Genomic DNA, 20,817 nt, shown 5'->3' on the forward strand with positions numbered 1-20,817 from the left:
TATGCTCATTGGTGTGATACAAATTTTGTATAAACTGATAATTCACGTTGGTTCATGCGAACTCTATTTTGAGTTACGTGATGTATGAGTAAAGGCAATATAGATCAGGTAAATTTCTAAAACTAAAGAAAACTGAACCAGCAGTTTTCCAGCTTACTTCACAACCATAAAGCAATGAGCTAATTCAACATGTTTCTATTGAGAAATGATGGTGAAATGGTTGTCATCCTGGCTGGCAGTTCTTTTTTCCCGGGACCGATTACCCATAGAGAAGAGAATGTGTGATTGATATAAGACATAAACCAGTATAAAGCCATAGACTGTTCACATATATCCACACTATAGTGGAAGCTTTTCTTGAAATACACCACCACCACTACTACCTACACAACCACCCCACCACTACCTACACCACCACCACCACCACCACTACCTACACCACCACCACCACTACCTACACCACCACCCACCCACACCACCACCATCCACAACCACCACCACACCACCACCCACCACCACCACCACCACCACCACCACCACACCACCATTCCACCAACACCACCACCAACCACCACACCACCACACCAACCCACACCACCACCACCACCCACCACCCACCACCCCACCACCACCCCACCAACCACCACCCCACCACCACCACCACACCACCACCACCACACCACCACCCACCACCACCCACACCACCATTCCAACACCACCACACCACCAACACCTGCCACCCACACCACACCACCAATCCACCACCACCACCACCACCAATCCACCATCACCACCCACCACCAATCCACCACCACCCACACCACCACCACCACCACACCACACCACCAACCCACCACACCCACACCCACCACAACACCACCATACCACCACCACCACCACAACCTACCACACCCAACCACCACACCAATCACCACCCACCACCTCACCACCACCACCACCACACCACCATACACCACCACCAACTCACCACACACCACAACCCACCACACCAACCACCACCAACCACCACCACCCATCACCACCCCACCCAACACCACCCACAACCACACCGCCACCCACACCACCACCACCACCCACACCACCACCACTCCACCACACCAACCCACACCACCCAACCACCACACCACCCAACCACCACCACCACCACCCAACCACCATTAACCACCACCCAACCACCACCCACACCACCTCCACACCACCAACCCACCACCACCACCACCAACACACCACCACCACTACCACCACCACAACCCCACCACCAACTACTACCCAACCACCAATAACCACCCAACACCACCCACCAACCACTCCAACTAATCCACACCACCAATCACCAATCACCAACCACCAACCAACCCCAACACCACCCACCACCACCACCGTCCCACCACCACAACCACCACCCACCCACCCCACCACCCACACCACCAACCACACACCACCCACACCCACCACCACCCAATACCACCCAACCACCACCACCACCTACCCACCCACCCACCCCACCACCACCCACAACCCACCACCCCACCACAACCCACACACCACCAACCCCACCACCACCCACACACCACCAACCCAACACCACCCACACCACCAAGCACCCCACACCACCACCAACCACTTCTCCACCACCACCCACCCACAACCACCCACCACCACCACAAATACAACCCACCACCCACACCACCACACCACACACCACCACCACCACCAACCACCAACCAACCACCACCCACACCAACCACCACCACACCACCACACCACCCAACACCACACCACCCAACCACCACCACCACCCACCACCCCAACCACCAACCACCAACCACCACCACCCACCACCCATCACCACAACCTCACAACCCCCAATCCCAATTCCACACCACCCACAACCACCACACCACCCACAACACCAACCAACACCAACCACACCACCCCAACACCACCCACCCCCACCACCACCACACCAACCAATCCACCACCACCCCACCACCACGCACAACCACCACCCAACACCCACCCACAACCACCACCAACCAACACCACCACCACCTCCACCACCACCACACCCACCACCACCCACACCACCCAACACCACCACAACCACCCAACCAACCTAACCCACACCAACCACCCCACCACCACCACACCACCACCACCACCACCACACCACCAACACCACAACCCACACCACCACCCCAACACCACCCACACCACCACCACCACCACCCACACCACCAACCCCAACACCACCCACACCACCACCGCCACCCGCAACCACCACCACCACCATCAACACCACCACACCAACCACCACCCACACCACCACCACCACCCACCACCACCACCACCCACCAACCACCACCACCCACACACCACCACCACCACCACCCACACCACCCCCACCACAACCCACACCCCACACCACCAACACCCACACCACCACCACAACCCACACACCACCACCACCACACCACACCACCACCCCACCGCAACCCACACCACCACTCCAACACCACCACACCACCAATCCACCCCACTACCACACCACCCGCAACACCACCCACACCATACCACAACCACCACCCCCAATCACACCACCAACACCACCACCACCACCCCAACACCATCTACCACCACCACCACACCACCACCACCACCACCACCACCAACACTCACCACACCACCCACACCACCACCACCACCACACCACAACCACCACCACCACCACACCACCACCACCACCACCACCCACACACACAACCCACACCACCAACCCACCACCACCAACCACACCACCCACCACACCCACCACCACTACCTACACACCACCACCCACCACCACCCACACCACCACCACCACCCCACCCACCACCCACCACCACCCACACCACCACCACAACCACACCACCCCCAACACCAACACCCCCACCACCACTCCACACCACCACCCACCACACCACCCACCACCACTACCTACACAACCACTTCCAACACTACCTACACCACCACCTCCATCACCACGTCACGTCAATCATAGGCAAGTTGCTAGAGTCAATTATTGCTACAAAAATCAGAAGCCACCTTGAAACATTCAACTTAATTTATTCTTCTCAGCACGGGTTCACCCAGGGACGTTCTTGTCTCACAAATTTGCTTAGCTTTTTCTCAGAAGTATATGAAGCGGTAGATAATGATAAGTCATATGATATAATTTATTTAGATTTCAGTAAAGCATCGATAGAGTCCCTCATGAGAGATTGATATGAAGGTAGAAGCACATGGAATAGGTGGATCAGTATTAAAATGGATTAGGTCATGGTTAACTGGTAGGAAACAAAGAGTCAGCATAAATGGATTAAAGTCAGACTGGGGTGCGGTCAAAAGCGGAGTTCCCCAGGATCTGTATTAGGCCCTCTGCTGTTTGTTATATCATTAATGATCTTGATTTAGGCATAACTAGTAGGATTAGTAAATTTGCAGATGATACCAAAATGGGGAGAGTGATAATTCAGACAGTGACTTTGAACACCTTCAAAGAGATCTAGATACCTTACATGAGTGGTCAGTAGACTGGCAAATGAATTTTAATACTGATAAATGCAAGGTACTACAGATAGGGAAGACGAATACAAACGTTAAGTATAAACTAGGTAACACGGAAATAGAAAACTCAGTTTGTGAAAAAGATCTAGGTGTATTTGTTAGCAAACGACTTGAAACCTAGAAACAATGTATTAGCGTTCGCAACAAGGCAAACAGGATTCTTGGGTTCATATCTAGGTCTGTGAGTAACAGAACTGCTGACGTTATCTTGAAACTTTACCTAGCATTAGTGAGGCCACACATGGATTATGCGGTTCAGTTCTGGTGTCCTTATTATAGAATGGACATAGATTCTTTGGAGAGAGTACAAAGAAGAATGACAAAAATGATCCATAATATTAGAAACCTTCCATATGAAGAAAGACTGAAAAGCTTAGGCTTACATTCATTAGAGAGGCGTAGAGTTAGGGGAGATATGATAGAGGTGTACAAGTGGGTAAGTGGGATTAACAAGGGTAAAATGGAAGATGTTCTGAAGCTCAGTAATAACGAAATAACTAGAACAAATGGCTTTAAATTAGATAAATTCCGATTCAGAAAGGATATAGGCAAGCACTGGTTTGGTAATAGAGTTGTGGATATGTGGAATAGGCTACGAGTGCTATAGTAGGATCGGGGACGCTAGGGAGCTTCAAGACGAAGTTGGATAGGCACATGGAAGTGCTGGGATGGGTGTGAAAGGGATCTGCCCTGTATGGGCCAGTCGGCCTCCTGCAGTATCCCACTTCTCTTATGTTCTTATGTTGTTCTCCATGTTATGCACTGCACACCAACCACCAACCCAACCACCACCACACCACCACCAATAACCCACAACCAATCAACTCCAACACCAATCTACACCAACTCCAACCACCCCACCAACCAACCACCACCACTACCAACCAACCCAACCACCACCAACACCAACCACACCACCCCACCACCCACACCACTCCAACACCACCCACACCACCACTCCACCACCACCACAACCACCACCACCACCACCTGCACACCACCATTTCAATCACTCAATTCACCAACCAACACCACTAATCACCACGCACCAATCAATCCAACACCACCACACTAACACTACCCCACTCACACACACCACCACCAACACTACCTACACCACCACCACTACCAACACCACGCCCCCCCACCACTACCTACACCACCACTCCCAACACTACTTACACCATCATTATAACTTTGATGTGGCCTGAAAGTATATCAGGGTGATCCTAATTAGATACTGACCCTCAGGTTGTACATGAAGGCGGAAGAAGACGCAGTGGGGAGCAAGATGGGCTTCTTGGAAACACTGAAGGACACCAGAATGTCCTCCGTCGAGGAGAAGTGTCGCAAGCTGGAGCGTCAGGTCATGGAGATGGAGGTGAGGTGTGTGTGTGTGTGTGTGTGTGTGTGTGTTTGTGCTACATAACTAACCTCAGGGTGTACTGATAACAAAGCCTCCTGGTTTAGTTCGGGATGGCTTATAAATATGAATCAATTAATCAAATATGGCAGTGACTGAGTACTAGAGGCAGCATGGTCAATGAATATCAGTAGAAAATGGTAAACAATAAACATGGCCACAAGCGACCAAAGTGACATAGGCCCCGAAAGACACAAGGATCAGTTAATTAACATGATGTACAGTACTACCATGGTATTCATAGTGATGTATACCTTAATATAATTAAGTCAACTGTAACATACGAAGGTAGTAGTATAAGATGCCTCTTATGCATATGTATACTGTACTCAAAAAATCCTATGGAAATAACATAGAATTTGTGACATGTTCACATGTCAATTATACAATGTTTCCTAAGCTTATTACATTCATTGTATAACCATATGCTGTAGGGTGTGCATAAGAAATCATAAATATTCTATGTACACATTTTCAGTTGGTGCCAAATAATTTAATTTGTTTAACTTCCAGCTTTTTTTAATTGATTGACATTTAAACGGATGCTCAATAGATTAGAAGTTACCTAGATGCTGGTTCTTTTCCTCATCCTTTGTCAGTGCACCATTGAATTTCTGAATGAGAGCTACACCACGTTCAGCAAGGTCTTTAACAACCTTTAAGCTCAGAACAATGCCCTGAGGAGTAGTGTAGGTTGTTGTGCCTAAGCAATTTTCAGGATCCTCGACTAACGTGTCAGTTGGAATTTGGAGAATTGTGAAAAAGTTCTTCTTCCGGGTAATGCAAAGTCGGCTTGTGTTTTTTTCCTGTTGAATTAAAGTGTTAAATTCTGCGCAGAATATCTTCAGAGCAAGGCATCTCTTTTTAAATTGTTGACTATCTCCATTTAATATTATGAGAGCCACAGAGTCAAATAGCCAAAGAAACATTCACCTCATGAAGGTACCATAGATGGCTGCTGAATAATGTAAAGAGGGCACCAGCTTTCGCATTATTTAAGGTACAGTACACATAACAATGATGAAGTTGAAATTGAATAAATTCTGACATATAACAGTGAAACTTCCACCTGTTGATCGAGAAGGTGATGCCCTTGACTGGAGCTGGAACAAGTCGCTGAACACACACATTTCAGAGCATAAATTTCACGTAAGCCTTCTTGCCAGACATACAGTGCATTGAGCATTCAGTAAATATAAACCAATGTCGACGAAATTTTGCAAATATAACTTTATCTTGAAAATTCAATAAAGGTGTACTGTGTGTGATCATGCAAATTCATTTTTAATTTGTAGCCCTATGCGGTGGGTGCACCCTAATTATAAAAAAAGTAACCTATAAGTAAAAATAAATAAAGTACAACACCTTGGTGTCCACAAAAGCCTGTTACGGTTTTAAAATGTTCTTTAAAAAAAATAATGAAAATTTTTGCATATTATTGCATAACAAATCGAGTTTTATATGTTGTTCCGTGCACCCCAACATGTGCACCATTAGTGGACCGTAGTATATCCAACCGATACTCCACTTCAATCATATTGGTCAACATAGCTTTTGTCACTCTCCTGATGCCATCGGTTATTTTTGTAGTAGGCAGCTACCAAACAGGGAGGTACTACCGCCTGGGAAGATATTGGAAGCATAATGTATTGTCTAATGGTAGACCCTACTGCCATATGGCATCACGAAAATTGTGACCAAGTCCCAGGTTGCTGAACTGACTTTCTGCCTCATTTACACACAATTGCAGCGTCTCAATTGTTTCTCTTACCATTGACAACACAACATACATATATTGTTTCTCACTCTTGATCTTTTTTTTTTAATTTTTGTATTTCTTTATAGTTCTTTATTATTATTATTATTATTATTATTATTATTATTATTATTATTATTATTATTATTATTATTATTATTATTATTATTATTATTATTATTTTATTATTATTATTATTATTATTATTATTATTATTATTATTATTATTATTATTATTATTGCAGTGTTGTTTATATTATTATTATTATCATTGTTATTTTATTATTTTTATTTTGTATTTTTTATGATAAATATTACTTATCTGAATTATTATTATTATTATTATTATTATTATTATTATTATTATTATTATTATTATTATTATTATTATTATTATTATTATTATTATTATTATTATTATTATTATTATTATTATTATTATCATTATTATTATTATTATTATTATTATTATTATTGTTATTATTATTATCATTATTATTATTATTATTATTATTATTATTATTATTGTTATTATTATTATTGTAGTGTTATTATTATTATTATTATTATTATTATTATTATTATTATTATTATTATTATTATTATTATTATTATTATTATTACTATCATTATTTTTATTATTACAATTATTATTATTACATTTTCGCCCCGCAGGCCCCGATGTGGGTCAGTGACCTATGCCGGGGTGGGCTAATCCCCGTAAAAAAAAAATGTGATTCAATGTCAGCAACTTGGGTCTAGAAGAAATGGTTGTAACTCTTCCTGTCTCCCGAAACTTGTGAAACCTTTTTGCCTCCTAATGCTTGGTTTGGAGGGAGGGTCCTTTCCATATTGACGGCTGTAATTCTGCTGAACAGTTGTCACTGATCTTGACTGTTGCCAGCCAGAGAACACATTGAGCTTTCTCTTGCTTTTTCGTCATCTTCATTCAGGTTTTTACTGTTAGCAACTACAGACATAGACTACTAGCTGTAAATAGAAAAAATCCTTGGTTAAGCAACAAAATGCAAATCACTGCACAAGTCCTCTTTTTAACCTTATTGTCATAAAACCAGAACAGAATTTCCCATATATCCAGTACATCAATGGTGCCCGAGGTCACAGTCAATATAATTATTATTGACAATACTAAGAATCGAACGATTAATTCCATTTTTTTATAAATTAAAATCTAATCAAATAATATAGCACAGTAAGTCTATATATACTGTACTGTATATTATATTTTCAAAGCAGCTTTAGATTTATAAGATCAATTTTAACTTCCTGAGAACTTTAACGCTTAATCACAAATACTAAAATTTGATCAGCATAGCAAACTAGCCACGTGAAATCTGGCCTCAGAGCAATTATTATCAGCTACAGTGGCTGAGGTCATGGCTTAAATAACCACCTCATTTAACTTACTTTCTTGATTGTACTCAACAAGGTGTGTGATGGAGGACCACACACTGCATCACACCCTTAGCTTACTGGAATGTTCATCCTGAATAAAGTTTGTTATTGACACCTTGTTTATGTATGATAATATGATCCGTTTCTTATAATAAGGACAACTAGTGTGGACTACGCAACTTCAATACTTCTCAATTCTCATTGACAATTTGAGCAGCTGCTGGTTTAATGAACGCTCAGCCCTACAAACGAATGAATTACCTCATGTATTTAAAGACATCCTCATCGCTTCACCTGGTAAATTAATCATATTGAACAGCAAACGCAATAAGACAATGTTTATATATGTATTTTGTTCAAACAACACCGAAAATGTTATTTTCACCCCGAGAGAAATTTTAAGTCCGGAAGTTTCTTTGTTTGTTTCTGACGAAGTAAAAATAGTATAAGCATCCCAAGTGTCAGCTTTTTATGTTTAAAAGCGGATTAGGCAAAAAAAGAATCCTCATAGAGACACACAAACGCACTATTTAAGAGGGGTAGCTCATAGCCAATGTCCGTACTTGGCCAAAATTAAGTACACTGTTTTTTTTATTGAAGGAGCTCTCATCTTTGGAGGTCCCACTGGGGCCCTCCCCAAAAATTCTACCTTCCTGACACTTGTAGGATGTATCTCTAAGATAAATTTCAGATCTCTATCTTCAAAAGCGTGGTCGTGATATAGGAAACTAAGAGGCATCGTGCTTTATATATAGAGATATAATTCTATATACTTGTATAATGCCTTGAAAATTGTACTTCTTCGTGGTCCTCTTTCATCATAGGAGGACTTCACTCCTCTGGGGACTGCGTTCAGCTCCTGATATTTATTGTCTGTTCTTGTATTAGCAGTAGCACAGTACAGCATATGAGAGGTTTGTTGGCTACAGATTCTGAGGGAGCGTACGATTATGTGGAACAAGTGAGTGAATGGGAGACTGAGCGTGTGGGAGAGTGATAGAGAAGTGAAGGAGTAAACAGAGTTTGTTTCAGACACAGAGGATCATTGGTTTTATTGGTTGCAGAGATTCCTTGGGGAGTACGGCATGGTGTGGTGCGAGGCAGAGGAGACCTACTTGTTGGACAACCCCGTCAACGCCTCTTGCAGCTACTCGTCATCGGAGGCCACCACGCCCAACATCACGCCATCACACACACCCCGGGCACACCCACGGGTCAGGATCAAAAGACATAGAAGGTCAGCGTACATTAGTAACCCACTGATTAACTCCAGCGATCATCTTCGTCATCACCTGCCAGTAGATTGATCTATTCTAATGGTCATCTTCGCCTCGTCTCTCTGGAACTAATTCATCCTGATCGTCACCTGAACCTCACCTTAGCCTCACCTTACCTAACCCATTCTAGTGGCCACCCTCTTGTAATATGCTTATGTACTGGATTCATAAAGATTTATACGTCAAAAAGTTTGAACCTCATAGAGCTCTAAATAGATAGACAGAGAAAGGTAGGAATTGAGATAGATAGAGAGATAGAAAGGTAGGGACATGGGACTTGAATGTTAATTTTTTGAAAATACAATTAATTAAAATAAAAATATGGATGAAATAATCCTCTGGGTAGCAACCAAAGCTTCTATTGAAGACCCAGGCTTGTTGGAATAGAATATTTAACTCGCACATTACTGGTTGAGTGCCTTCACAGGAGTGGTTACAGATTTCTATGAGTGTATTTTGTAGCACTCAGACATACACCAGTTCCTTCACTCACATTTGGCAAAGGTACTGTGATTCTACTTAGTTACTGACTATATAAATGTTGTACACCAGTCAACACAGCAGATGATAAAATGCAGTTCTTGCCGATTTCATCCCGAATGTCATTTTGAGTTACTAGGTGGGGCTTACTGGCGTGACTCCTTAACTAATTGTTTCTATGTGATTCCCCGCGCCTGTAGAGGCAGTTATTGCATGAACACGCAAGGTAAGCAATGGATGTAATGTTCGCATTGCACAATAAGTTATTTTGCTTTAGTGTGGAAAGACCAAGTAATCCATCCGCTGGCAAGGATAATGCCTGTATTGTGTAGAAATCCGCCAGAAAAGCATTACTGGACCTAGAAAAACGGATTGGCAATGCTGTCACCCCCCCCCCCCCGTTACTTTTAATTAAATTCCTAACACACCAGGCAGAGGAATGTCTGTAGGTCTTACTGGCCACTTATTAGGAGGATACCACATCTTTAATTCGCTTAACGACGCCAGTGAGATAACATCTGCACAGGCTCCCGTATCAATGTCTAGGGATAACTGTTACCTATTCTTGCTGTTACAGTCAACTCCTCCACCTTGTTTAATGCGGAAATTAATGAACCCGTCAGGGAAGCGTTGTGTTCTTGATCCTTTGTGTCATGCCATGACTATGGACCAGCTGGCTAAGGACTCGTTGGCTGGTTCAAGCAGCAATTACTGAAGTCAATCAACGCCACAGTGCATCATAGCCCGAACCATCACCCGGTGACAGATGGAACTCCTGGCAGGCCCGGTCAACACTTACTGCCGTGCGCCGTGTGCTGTAGTAGTACTGCCGTGAACCGTGTGCTGTGTTACTCCTATAGTGTGTGTGGTGCTGTAGGAGTACTGCCTTGAGCCGTGTGCTGAAGGAGTACTGCCGTGAGCCATGTGATGTAGGAGTACTGCCGTGAACCGTATGCTGTAGGAGTACTGCCATGAGCCGTGTGCTGTAGGAGTCCTGCTGTGGGAGTCCTGCCGTGAGCCGTATTCTGTAGGAGTACTGCCATGAGCCGTGTGCTGTAGGAGTCCTGCTGTGGGAGTCCTGCCGTGTGTGTGTGGTGCTGTAGGAGTACTGCTGTGAGCCGTGTGCTGTAGGAGTACTGCCGTGAGCCGTGTGCTGTGGGAGTCCTTCCGAGTGCTGTGGGAGCACTGTCGTGCGTCGTGGGAGTGTTGCCGTGTGTCATACCAGTGTTGTGCGTTTTAATTATTAAATAGTTAAGTCCACCCTTATACGTTGTTAATACCAACCCTATTATTCTACTGGAAATAGCATAACACTTTGACACTATCCTAAATCTGGTTGCTGGACACACCCATCTTCCCCGGAAGATTGTTGACGTAACTCTCGTCGTTCTGTGTACTCCTTTTGTTGTGGTTGTATGGCTTTGCAGTCTTTCGGATTATGAGTATGGGAGTCATGCAGTACACACCATTGATTTTAAGTGCCCTTTGTGTTTGGAGGCATTTTATTCACTTGTTTTTACTTCCCCACGGAATGCGCGTATTTATATCGATTTTTATCAGTTATATTCAGTTATATAAATGAGTTGGAATATATCCAGCCATACAAATTGTAGTTCATTACCTATTGTGCAGTATGTTTGGTATCATTTGTTTCTGTTTGCTTTATGTTTGGCACAAAACAAAGAAATAATGAAATGGTTTCATTCGAAAGCGAATTTCATCTTTGACTTCGACCTTGTACGGTAAATATTTAGAATTTTCTAACATCCTCTCTGAAGTGCTAATGCTTTGAAATCATTTGCATTATGATATTCATGATATTTAACATTATTTTAGAGAATAACAGGTCTGCTTATCAACTGTGAACACATTTAGTTTGAATAATTGGACAGCTACACGAACATTTTCTTTGAACCAATCAGCTATATTTATAGAAGAGGGGCGTGGCTTACGGGCCAGGGTAGCGTGAAAATGCTGTAGAGACGCAGCAATGACATTAAGAATTACTCCAAGGCAAAGAGGGATTTCTTTCATAAGAATTTAACAATATAATTTTCTTTTGCGGTGAAATCTGTTCTCAAAGATAAAACGATGGGGATGTTCATTGCTCTGGCAATCGTTGTATACAATAAATTAGTTTTTTCTTATTTCAGGATGATGGTAATGCTGCAGTTTTATACTTTGACTGCAGTCTTAGCATTATTACTGATAATAATCTACAGAAGGCTTGCAGGCCTATTAAAGTAATATGGTTCGGTGACTACAAATTGGCAATCAGTAAATGTATTCAAAAATGAAAATATCTCTTCCTAGTTCTAAGTTCCTTCCCATAATAAATAATTAAGTGTATACAGTAGAGTAATGGTGATAAGTTAGTGTTTTTTTTGTTTTTGTTTTTTTACGGGAATTAGCCCACCCAGGCCTGGGGGGCGAAAATGTAATAATAATAACAACAACAACAACAACAACAACAACAACAATAACAATAACAACAATAATAATAATAATAATAATAATAATAATAATAATAATAATAATAATAATAATAATAATAATAATAATAATAATAAAGAACCACAAAGAAATACAAAATGAAAAAAAATCAAAAGTGAGGAGCAATATATGTATGTTGTGTTGTCAATAGTAAGAGAAACAATTGAGAACATCCAATTGTGTGTAAATGAGGCAGAAAGTCAGATCAGCAACCTGGGACTTGGTCACAATTTTCATGATGCCATGTGGCAGCAAGATCTACCATAGACAACACATTATGCTTCCAATATCTTCCCAGGCGGTAGTACCTCCCAGTTTGGTAGCTGCCTAATACCTACTACCGATACAGTGTACAGTAGACTATAGTATTTCCACGCTATACTGGCCCATAAACCACGCCCCTCTTCTATGCTAATACCTGATTGGTTCATAGAAAATTCAAACTAAATGTGTTCACTATTATTGGTAAGCAGACCTGTTATTATCTAAAATAATGTTAAATATCTGAACAATCAAAAAATGCAAAAGATTTCAAGGCATTATCACTTCAGAGAGGATGTTACAAAATTTTTAATATTTATCATAAAAGGTCGATATAAATACGCGCTTATACATGAGCACATTGCGCAGTCCGGGTGGAGGTAAAACGTTCAGGGGAACCAATCAGCTATTTGTAGCTATAGACGAGGAGCGGGGCTTATGAGCCAGGTTAGCGTGGAAAGGGTATAGTAGTGTTGACTGTTGAAGTAATATACAGTAGACTAGTGGTGATGAGGTAGTTTACAGTAGACTAGTGGCGATGGGGTAGTTTACAGTAGACGAGTAGTGACTAGGTCGTTTACAGACTAGTAGTGATGAAGTCTATTGTAAAATAGACTAATGGTCATGAGGTAGGGTGCCTCAAAGTTATTATATGGGTGTAGACAGTATACTTATATTTCTAAAAGGAATCACAAGAACCGGGAAGTGCGGAGGGTAGTGGCCGAGTCCACCTCTAGGAGCATCTCGTCTGAGGCGGAACCTTTCAGCCTCGACTATGAAAAGCTGCTGGCCGCCATCACTGAGCTGAACATAGTGGCTCAGGGAGACGCTGCCGCCGAGGTAATGTATTCCTTCTCCGTGTTTGTCCTTCACCTGGTCACCTGCTTCTATCATGGCATATAACCTAACCCTTCGTGCTGGAGGCTTTAAAATGAGCTTTTGTAATGAAACCTTCCAATTTTAACGTAACTCCCTATAGATCCGCCTCGCATATCTGAAGTAAGACGAAATGCCTAAAAGTGCAGCTTTATTATTTGACCCACTTGAAGAAAATCATTGTTCTCATAAGTTATTCGTAAGATTATTGTTATATTAACGATTAGCTCGTAGGGCAGGCACCACAACTGTGAATGAGTGGTTACTTTTTTTTAATTAAAATTTAAGGCATTGAGTGCAGTACCAACCATACTGCTTCCTTGTGTAGCGAAGGATTATTATTTAGTGTACCCACACTGTCTCTTATAAGCTGCCAGGATCCTGGGATGCTAAAACTAGTTTGGCAATAACGGAGAAGTGTCCTAGACTTACCACAGTTCACATAGCACTCTTGTAAATACATATTGTTACTTTCTTAGTACGCCTTGTTACTTTCTTAGAACGCCTTGTTACTTTCTTAATACATTTTGTTATTTTCTTAATAAATCTTGTTACATTCTTATTACAACTTATAACTTTCTTACTTAAGATTGTTACTTTCTAATTGCTTCCTTTTACTTTCTTAATAAATCTTGTTACTTCTTATTTTAACTTTTAACTAACTTATTCCAGGTTGTTACTTTCTGATTGCGTCTTGTTACTTTGTTATTACATCGTGTTACTTTCTTAATAAATCTTGTTACTTCCTTCATGCATCGTGTTACTTTCTTAATGAATCTTGTTACTTTCTTATTACATGTTAATACTTTCTTATAACAAGTTTTTACTTTCTTATTGTAGCTTGTCACTTTCTTATTACATCTTGCAGTTTGTTAATTTATTATTGTATCATGCTACTTTCTTATTCCAACTTGTTACTTTCTTATTGCATCTTTCTACTTTCGTGTGACATCTTGCCATCTTCTGACAAACTTATTATTTTCATGTGATATTTTTATTACTATGTTCAAGGTTTAAACTCCTCTGATCTTACTCCTCGTCATATTCACTTCTCTATTATAAAGCTGATAGTTTACAAAGCCAAAGGTCTCCTTTTATATACAAGGTTGTGGATTAACGAAAAAAATCAACGATATCTTCTCCATCATGACAAAGAGTGTTGACCTCTAGCATCTTCTTTAAACACCAATTTACTCTCGTAATACTGTCCCTAGACTCCACCCGGCCGTTTATTGGAGTAATTCTTATAATATATCGGCAATCACATGGAAACTGAAACAGAAAGATGGGTAGTGTGATGGTGGAATGTGGTGATGAGTGGAGTGATAGTGTAGCGTGGTGGTGGATAGTGTGATGGTGGAGTGTGGTGATGGGTGGAGTGATTCACTTTAATCTGATATTCTACAAGTCATAGGCTCATCCGGTGTGGTATGTTATTTCCGGAAGTTTTATCATATCCTTGAAGCGTTTTTCTACATTGTCTTTTTTGACAACAATTATCATTGTCTTAATTATGTCTCATTTGATTTACTCCAAATTCAAATTTTATAACCTTGGCAGCATGCAGGTATGGGCAGTAGTGAAATACATTTACTACACTACACTACACTAATGGTTGCCCCCCGTGTAACGAGGATGACCGGCACAAGGGCCACCTAGGTGTGAATTTGTTTAAGGTGCATGTCTCAGTGTCAAGGAATAGTCAGAGAAGACCGGACAACTCGCCAACTGCACTGGGTAACCATTACTCCGGAACACGTTCCGCAAATCGATTAACATTCAGGTTCCCAATTACTGCTGGGTTAACAGAGGCAAATGGCGAAAAGAGCTCGCCCATGGTTTCACCCTGCCCAGAGATCGAACCCGGGTCCGCTCGCTTGCGAGGCGAGCATGCTGACCATTACACTACAGGTCGTCACACTACACAACACTACACTAAACTACTCAAGTAACTTTTTTTGTACTTTACTATTTTCTCAAATACTCTAAAAATATTTTACTCTTTAATTTTATTAAAGTAAAATTAAGAAAATAAATTGTTTACATCATTATGTTTCTTTCATAAGACTAAATGACGAAAAAAGCTTCCTGGTACCATGGTGATGGCCTTTGTTTATATCATCTGATCGATCAGTGTGCAGCTACTTTTAAGCAGAGCAGGAACACAGCAGCCATTTCCAATCTAGTGTTGATCCCCTGATCTTCATCCCGCTGTGGTTAACTCGTCCTGGAAAGAATATCCGTAGCCTCATTTGGAAAAGTTGGATGAAGGTATATTTTTATTTCTCAAGATCTGCACCAACCATGAGACCAAAGAGTCAGGTGGGATGTTTCAAAATGTTTCTCATCCATCTTGAAGGCATCATGAAGGCAAACACCCCTTTGACCACTTTTGCAGCATGCAAGCAGTTTAGTTCAGTAGGCTCTTGTTCACGCCAAGAAGAGCAAAGCTTTTTGACAACACCTTTGAAAATCAGCTGCTGCTAACAAGTGGACTGGGAGAAGAACTGTACCATTGGTGATATGTTTAATAAAAAAGAAGATTTCACTATAAGTTTGTATTATCAATACTTTACTCTTTACTTTTGTAACTCAAGTATTCATCAATGAAGGGGTACTCTTACCTTTACTTGAAAAGCTATTTAAAATATTAAAAGTACTTTTACTCAAGTAAATAAATATCAGTATTTTACCCGTTTCCGGCATTATGTATAGTAATGTATAATAATTACTGTAGGTATTATTGTTCCTTGGGTGGTTCTGGGAGAAAATTAGTTTCCCTTTACAGTATAAAGGAAGTGTTTTTCCTCATAAATATTGACATCTCCTGAAACACTTTTCGTCATATGCGGAATAATTCTTCCGCGGCGATTGATGTTTACGATAACCAGGCACTGAATTCTGGTTGCGAGCGAAGGAAATGATCCTATTAGATAATATATGAAGACCTCAGTCAACGTGCTTCAGTTTTAATGCATTGTATGTACTGCAAATTGCCATTACTAGTAACCTGCGTTCTTCTGGAATGTTAACAACTGCTTCAACCTGCTTTGGAAATGTTCAACATATGATTGTCTTCTTTCTTTTTATATAAGACCTCGGCAATAATGTAACTATTGTTTTCCTAATTTTGAATGCACAGACTTTAAAGTTATGTTGATTTTCTGATGCTGAAAATTACGTAAAAGAAGTTGATACTGTTTTAGTTACATTTGTTCTTTCTTAAAATACCTTATGCACTTACTTTACAAACTTCGCTCATGTAATCCCCTTCTTTATTAGTACTTGCAGGAGGTATCAGATCATAAATCAGTGTCTGACCCTGTACTAAAGTTATCCTGGGGATTGAGGAAGACGTCTCCAACATCTCCTATGATCAAGGTCTCTTATTATCATTACTATTATTATTACTATATAAATTAATGATGGGAAATTAAAAATCAACTCTACGTTTTCTCCTTCCTCTCCTCGAAGTCTTGGCTCCATTTATGAATGTATTAGGACCTTTATTATGGAGTATACTGAGAAAATTAATTCAATGAAGTTTGAGCAATCATCAAAGGTTGGCCGTCAGGCCTGTGAGAGTCTACAGCTGACACTGTACAAGAACGGCGTCGTAGTGGACGACGGCGGCTTCCGCAGCTTTGAGTCGGTCAAGACAAGACAGTTCCTGCAGGATATCCTTGACGGCTTCTTCCCAAGCGAACTGCAGGACATATACCCTCAGGGGGTTCCTATTAAGGTAAGTCCTCTAAAATATGTTCGATATTGGCAGGACAGAAATTTTACACCAAGTACATTAGTACAGCCTCCCAGGCCCCGATGTGGGTCATTGAACCTGTGCCTGGGTGGGATAAGCCCCGTAAAAAGAAGAAAAAAAAACTTACTGCCTCTCTGTTTACTGTGCATCAGGTACAGCCTTCACTTACCTCACTTAACACTCTATATAGTAGATACATAAAAAAAATTATAAGAAAAAAATCAGGCTCTCGGTATAATACTTTTCGTGTATCATTATTTTATTTAATCGAGATAGGTTTTAGCCCTTTGTCTACGGGAGGTTACCCTAAGCTGTATATAATCGTTTAGGGGTAGCCAGAATAAAGTAGCAAGTGCGGGAATTGCAACGAAAGGGTTTAATGTGGTTCTGCTGTTACTTTCATGGTCATAGTTCAACACGATACATCTTCAGATTTTTATGATATCAGATTCTTATTCCTATGTTGTCTTTGATTCATATTCTACTGAAATCCCTTATTCTTTTTATGCATCCATCTTTATGTCCAGTCCGTGGATCACTCGCATTTCGTGGAACCGCTTCTTCTTCTTCTTCTTCTTCTTCTTCTTCTTCTTCTTGCTATTACTTTTACCTACAATCTGTAACTTGTCCAGGGGAAAATAAATTCATGTCATCAAAGAATTACCTGTGTAAGGTTAGGCTGTTATCATGATCTTTGGTTATTCATGTGAACTGCTCCTTCGTACTGTACATCATGGTATTAGAGCCGTTACAGGGCAATTATGGGCTTTCCATGGTTAAATCGATTGTACTGTATACCATTGCCTGTATACCTGCATTTTTTAGATACATGATGAACCAATGTGAACGTGTATGATGATTTTTCCTAAGAAGTATCTATCTATTGTAAATTCACAATACTGAGTTGTGATACACAGCGAGGAAGAGTCTGGCCGAGTGATGCAGGGAGGATGACAGTGTGAGAGAATAGTACAGCATGTTGATAAGAGATATGTTAATTTGAAGAAGAATGTGGAGATTGAGATCAAGAAGGGTTATAGGCAGAGGCATGTTGGAAACAGAGAGTGAGTGCCATTACCCGCTATGTCGGTCAATACTCCGATACTTGATGGGCAGCTTAAGTAACTATAGTAATGTTTTAAATATTTTGCCTGATAAAATACAGCGTTATTAAGGACATAGCCTGGTGAAAAAATCCCAAAATACACTTACAATTGAACATCAAATGTACTCATTTTAGTGATCTTCTTAACAACAGTAATTGCAGGTTTTTTTTTATATATGTGTGTGTGTGTGTGTGTGTGTGTGTGTGTAGTTACACTTTAACAAGCCAAAAAAGTTGTTATTTCATTAGTCCTCTCAGAATATTTCTATCAGATCACAAATAGTTACCGAAGTGAGACAGCAACCTCGTGCTATCTTCTTCACATACCTGACTCTTTTTATGTTTCAATAGAAAACATGCTGTATAGGCGACTGGATGAATTTTTTTTGTAACTAAATCAATTTTTTTTAAATTAATTATCGCTGCTGAATTGTCTGACATATGATCATCTTTTTCAGGTTCGTGATAAACGACAAGTAATATTTCTACCTAACTCCTCTAAACGTAAGGGGGCGGCCCGGCCTCCTGTACCACCAAAACCTAGAATTCCCATCATTGATTCGATACCTACCGCCTCCTCCCTCACCTCGGTTACTTCCATGTTATTTAGCAGCGTATCAGAGACTGAACCAAAGCCTATGGAGCCTCCAGTCTCGGGTGAAACTAGCGACAGCGCGCCACCCACCGCTCCTATACCTGAAACAACGGGAGATACTACACGACTATGTCCAGAGGTGGACTACCGTAGCGAGTCAAGTGATGTCAGCAGCCGTCGGAACTCTCTACAAAGAGGCAGTGACAAATCCGAGGGTGAGGGAATTGGGAGAGGAGAGAGTGGGCGCCGAGGGAGTGAATTATGGCGGCTATCAGAGGTTCCTAGCGTATCTGCCGTGACCTCTGCTCGTCGTGACAGTCGCAGAGAGAGCGAGTCACGTCGTGGCTCCGATCACCGCACGCACCAGTGCCGCCGTGGCTCAGAGTGCCGCCGCAGCAGTGAATTAGCCAGAACTACACTTGACCTTGATCTGGGCCGTCGTGCTACCTCCAAACATCCCCTTGAATGGAACCGTATCAACCGTACTGCCTTTCTCCTTAGTGACGACACTTTCGACTCTAACGGCAATCATATGCGGCGTGGCAGCCTGGGTGTCATGAGCGCTGACCCATATGACATGGAGAGTCTGAGGAAGAGACGCACGTCAGTAGAAGATTTCCTTGCTAAAGTTCCCACCTGTGTTGTCAAGAATGGCAAGATCGTTAACCTACGGGAAGAGGTGGCTGACATGCTCATGGTAAGTTCTTCAAAATATTCCTGATTTTTTATTTTAGGTTACTGTGACCCACTTTACGAAGATATATATTTTTGATCCACATTTTAGAAAGAACAGCAGGAAATTTATTTTCATATGTTACACAGATAAGTGGCAATGTTTGATGTAATTACTGTTAGTAGGTTCATGAGTGGCAACATGATCAGTGTCAGGTAAGTGTCAGCTTTACGAGCATCAAATACGCTAGTCTCGGGAACATAGCTGTCATAAATGTAAGCGTGAAATATGCGGGTGACAATGAGAATGTAGGTATTATGTACTGTACATACGTATTAGGTATATGATGGTCAGGTACTATACCTCCCAAGGGGCGAGTCAGCCCCGCAAGTTGGATTACAGTTTTGAAGAAGGTCGGGGAAGAATCGTGTACTATCTCCTGTCCTTACGCCTGGCAAAGCCGGGTAACCCACCATTCAGTATATTTGCAGTGTATATATATATGTGTGTATATATATATATATATATATATATATATATATATATATATATATATATATATATATATATATACTAAAGGATGAATAACAGTACCAACGTATGGATAAACAGCAACATTTATTTGGTAACGTTTCGACAAATCTTTTGCCATCACTTTAACCATACAGAGCAAAAACACTAAAATTAAGAAAAGCTTAAATGCTACAAGTGATAATATAAAGACAGGTCACATATGCCACAACAATCAAGAACAAATCATACCCGTTAAAAACAAAGTAATGAAGTGTAGAGTCATGCGTGCCTGTTGCTGGTTGTACTCGGCGGGTGAGGAGCGACTCACGTCATATCGTCAGGGGAAGTGGTAAGGATGATCGGATGTGTGGCTATGGTCTCTGATTGTTAAATAAAGTGGTTTAGACAATGGTTGGTTTGTTCTGAACGAGCGACCCTGATATTCGGCAATTCAAACTCTCAGCTGTCGCTACATTGCAGGGACTACACTTGAATAAATAAGCAACTGAGGATTGCAGTTCATCAGGGACTCGATCTTTTTATTTAAGCCACCTCTGTAGTG

General features: G+C 41.4%; 2 protein-coding genes across 2 annotated transcripts in view; both read left to right on the forward strand.

The window, feature by feature from the left end:
- Nucleotides 1–14,275, forward strand: part of LOC121865347 — an 89,078-nt gene extending 74,803 nt beyond the window's left edge. The window contains exons 5-7 of the mRNA XM_042364687.1: nt 4,879–5,008; nt 9,287–9,459; nt 13,420–14,275. Of these exons, the coding sequence (XP_042220621.1) occupies nt 4,879–5,008; nt 9,287–9,459; nt 13,420–13,636 (520 nt within the window). The 3' untranslated portion in view covers nt 13,637–14,275. The remainder of the gene's footprint in view (nt 1–4,878; nt 5,009–9,286; nt 9,460–13,419) is intronic.
- Nucleotides 14,276–15,491: 1,216 nt separating this feature from the next.
- Nucleotides 15,492–19,790, forward strand: LOC121865354. Its single transcript, XM_042364690.1, has 2 exons — nt 15,492–17,351; nt 18,933–19,790. The coding sequence occupies exons 1-2, from the start codon at nt 17,121–17,123 to the stop codon at nt 19,788–19,790; spliced, it is 1,089 nt and encodes a 362-aa protein (XP_042220624.1). The 5' UTR covers nt 15,492–17,120.
- The last annotated feature ends 1,027 nt before the right edge of the window (nt 19,791–20,817 follow it).

This window comes from Homarus americanus, unplaced genomic scaffold (genome assembly GCF_018991925.1).
Source record: "Homarus americanus isolate GMGI-L3 unplaced genomic scaffold, GMGI_Hamer_2.0 scaffold15667, whole genome shotgun sequence".
NCBI classification, from domain to species: domain Eukaryota; kingdom Metazoa; phylum Arthropoda; class Malacostraca; order Decapoda; family Nephropidae; genus Homarus; species Homarus americanus.

Coding starts and splice junctions, on each gene's coding strand:
- LOC121865354 (XM_042364690.1), top strand. CDS start 17,121: ATGGAGTATACTGAGAAAATTAATTCAATGAAGTTTGAGCAATCATCA. Junction 17,352..18,932: donor CTCAGGGGGTTCCTATTAAG/GTAAGTCCTCTA, acceptor CATCTTTTTCAG/GTTCGTGATAAACGACAAGT.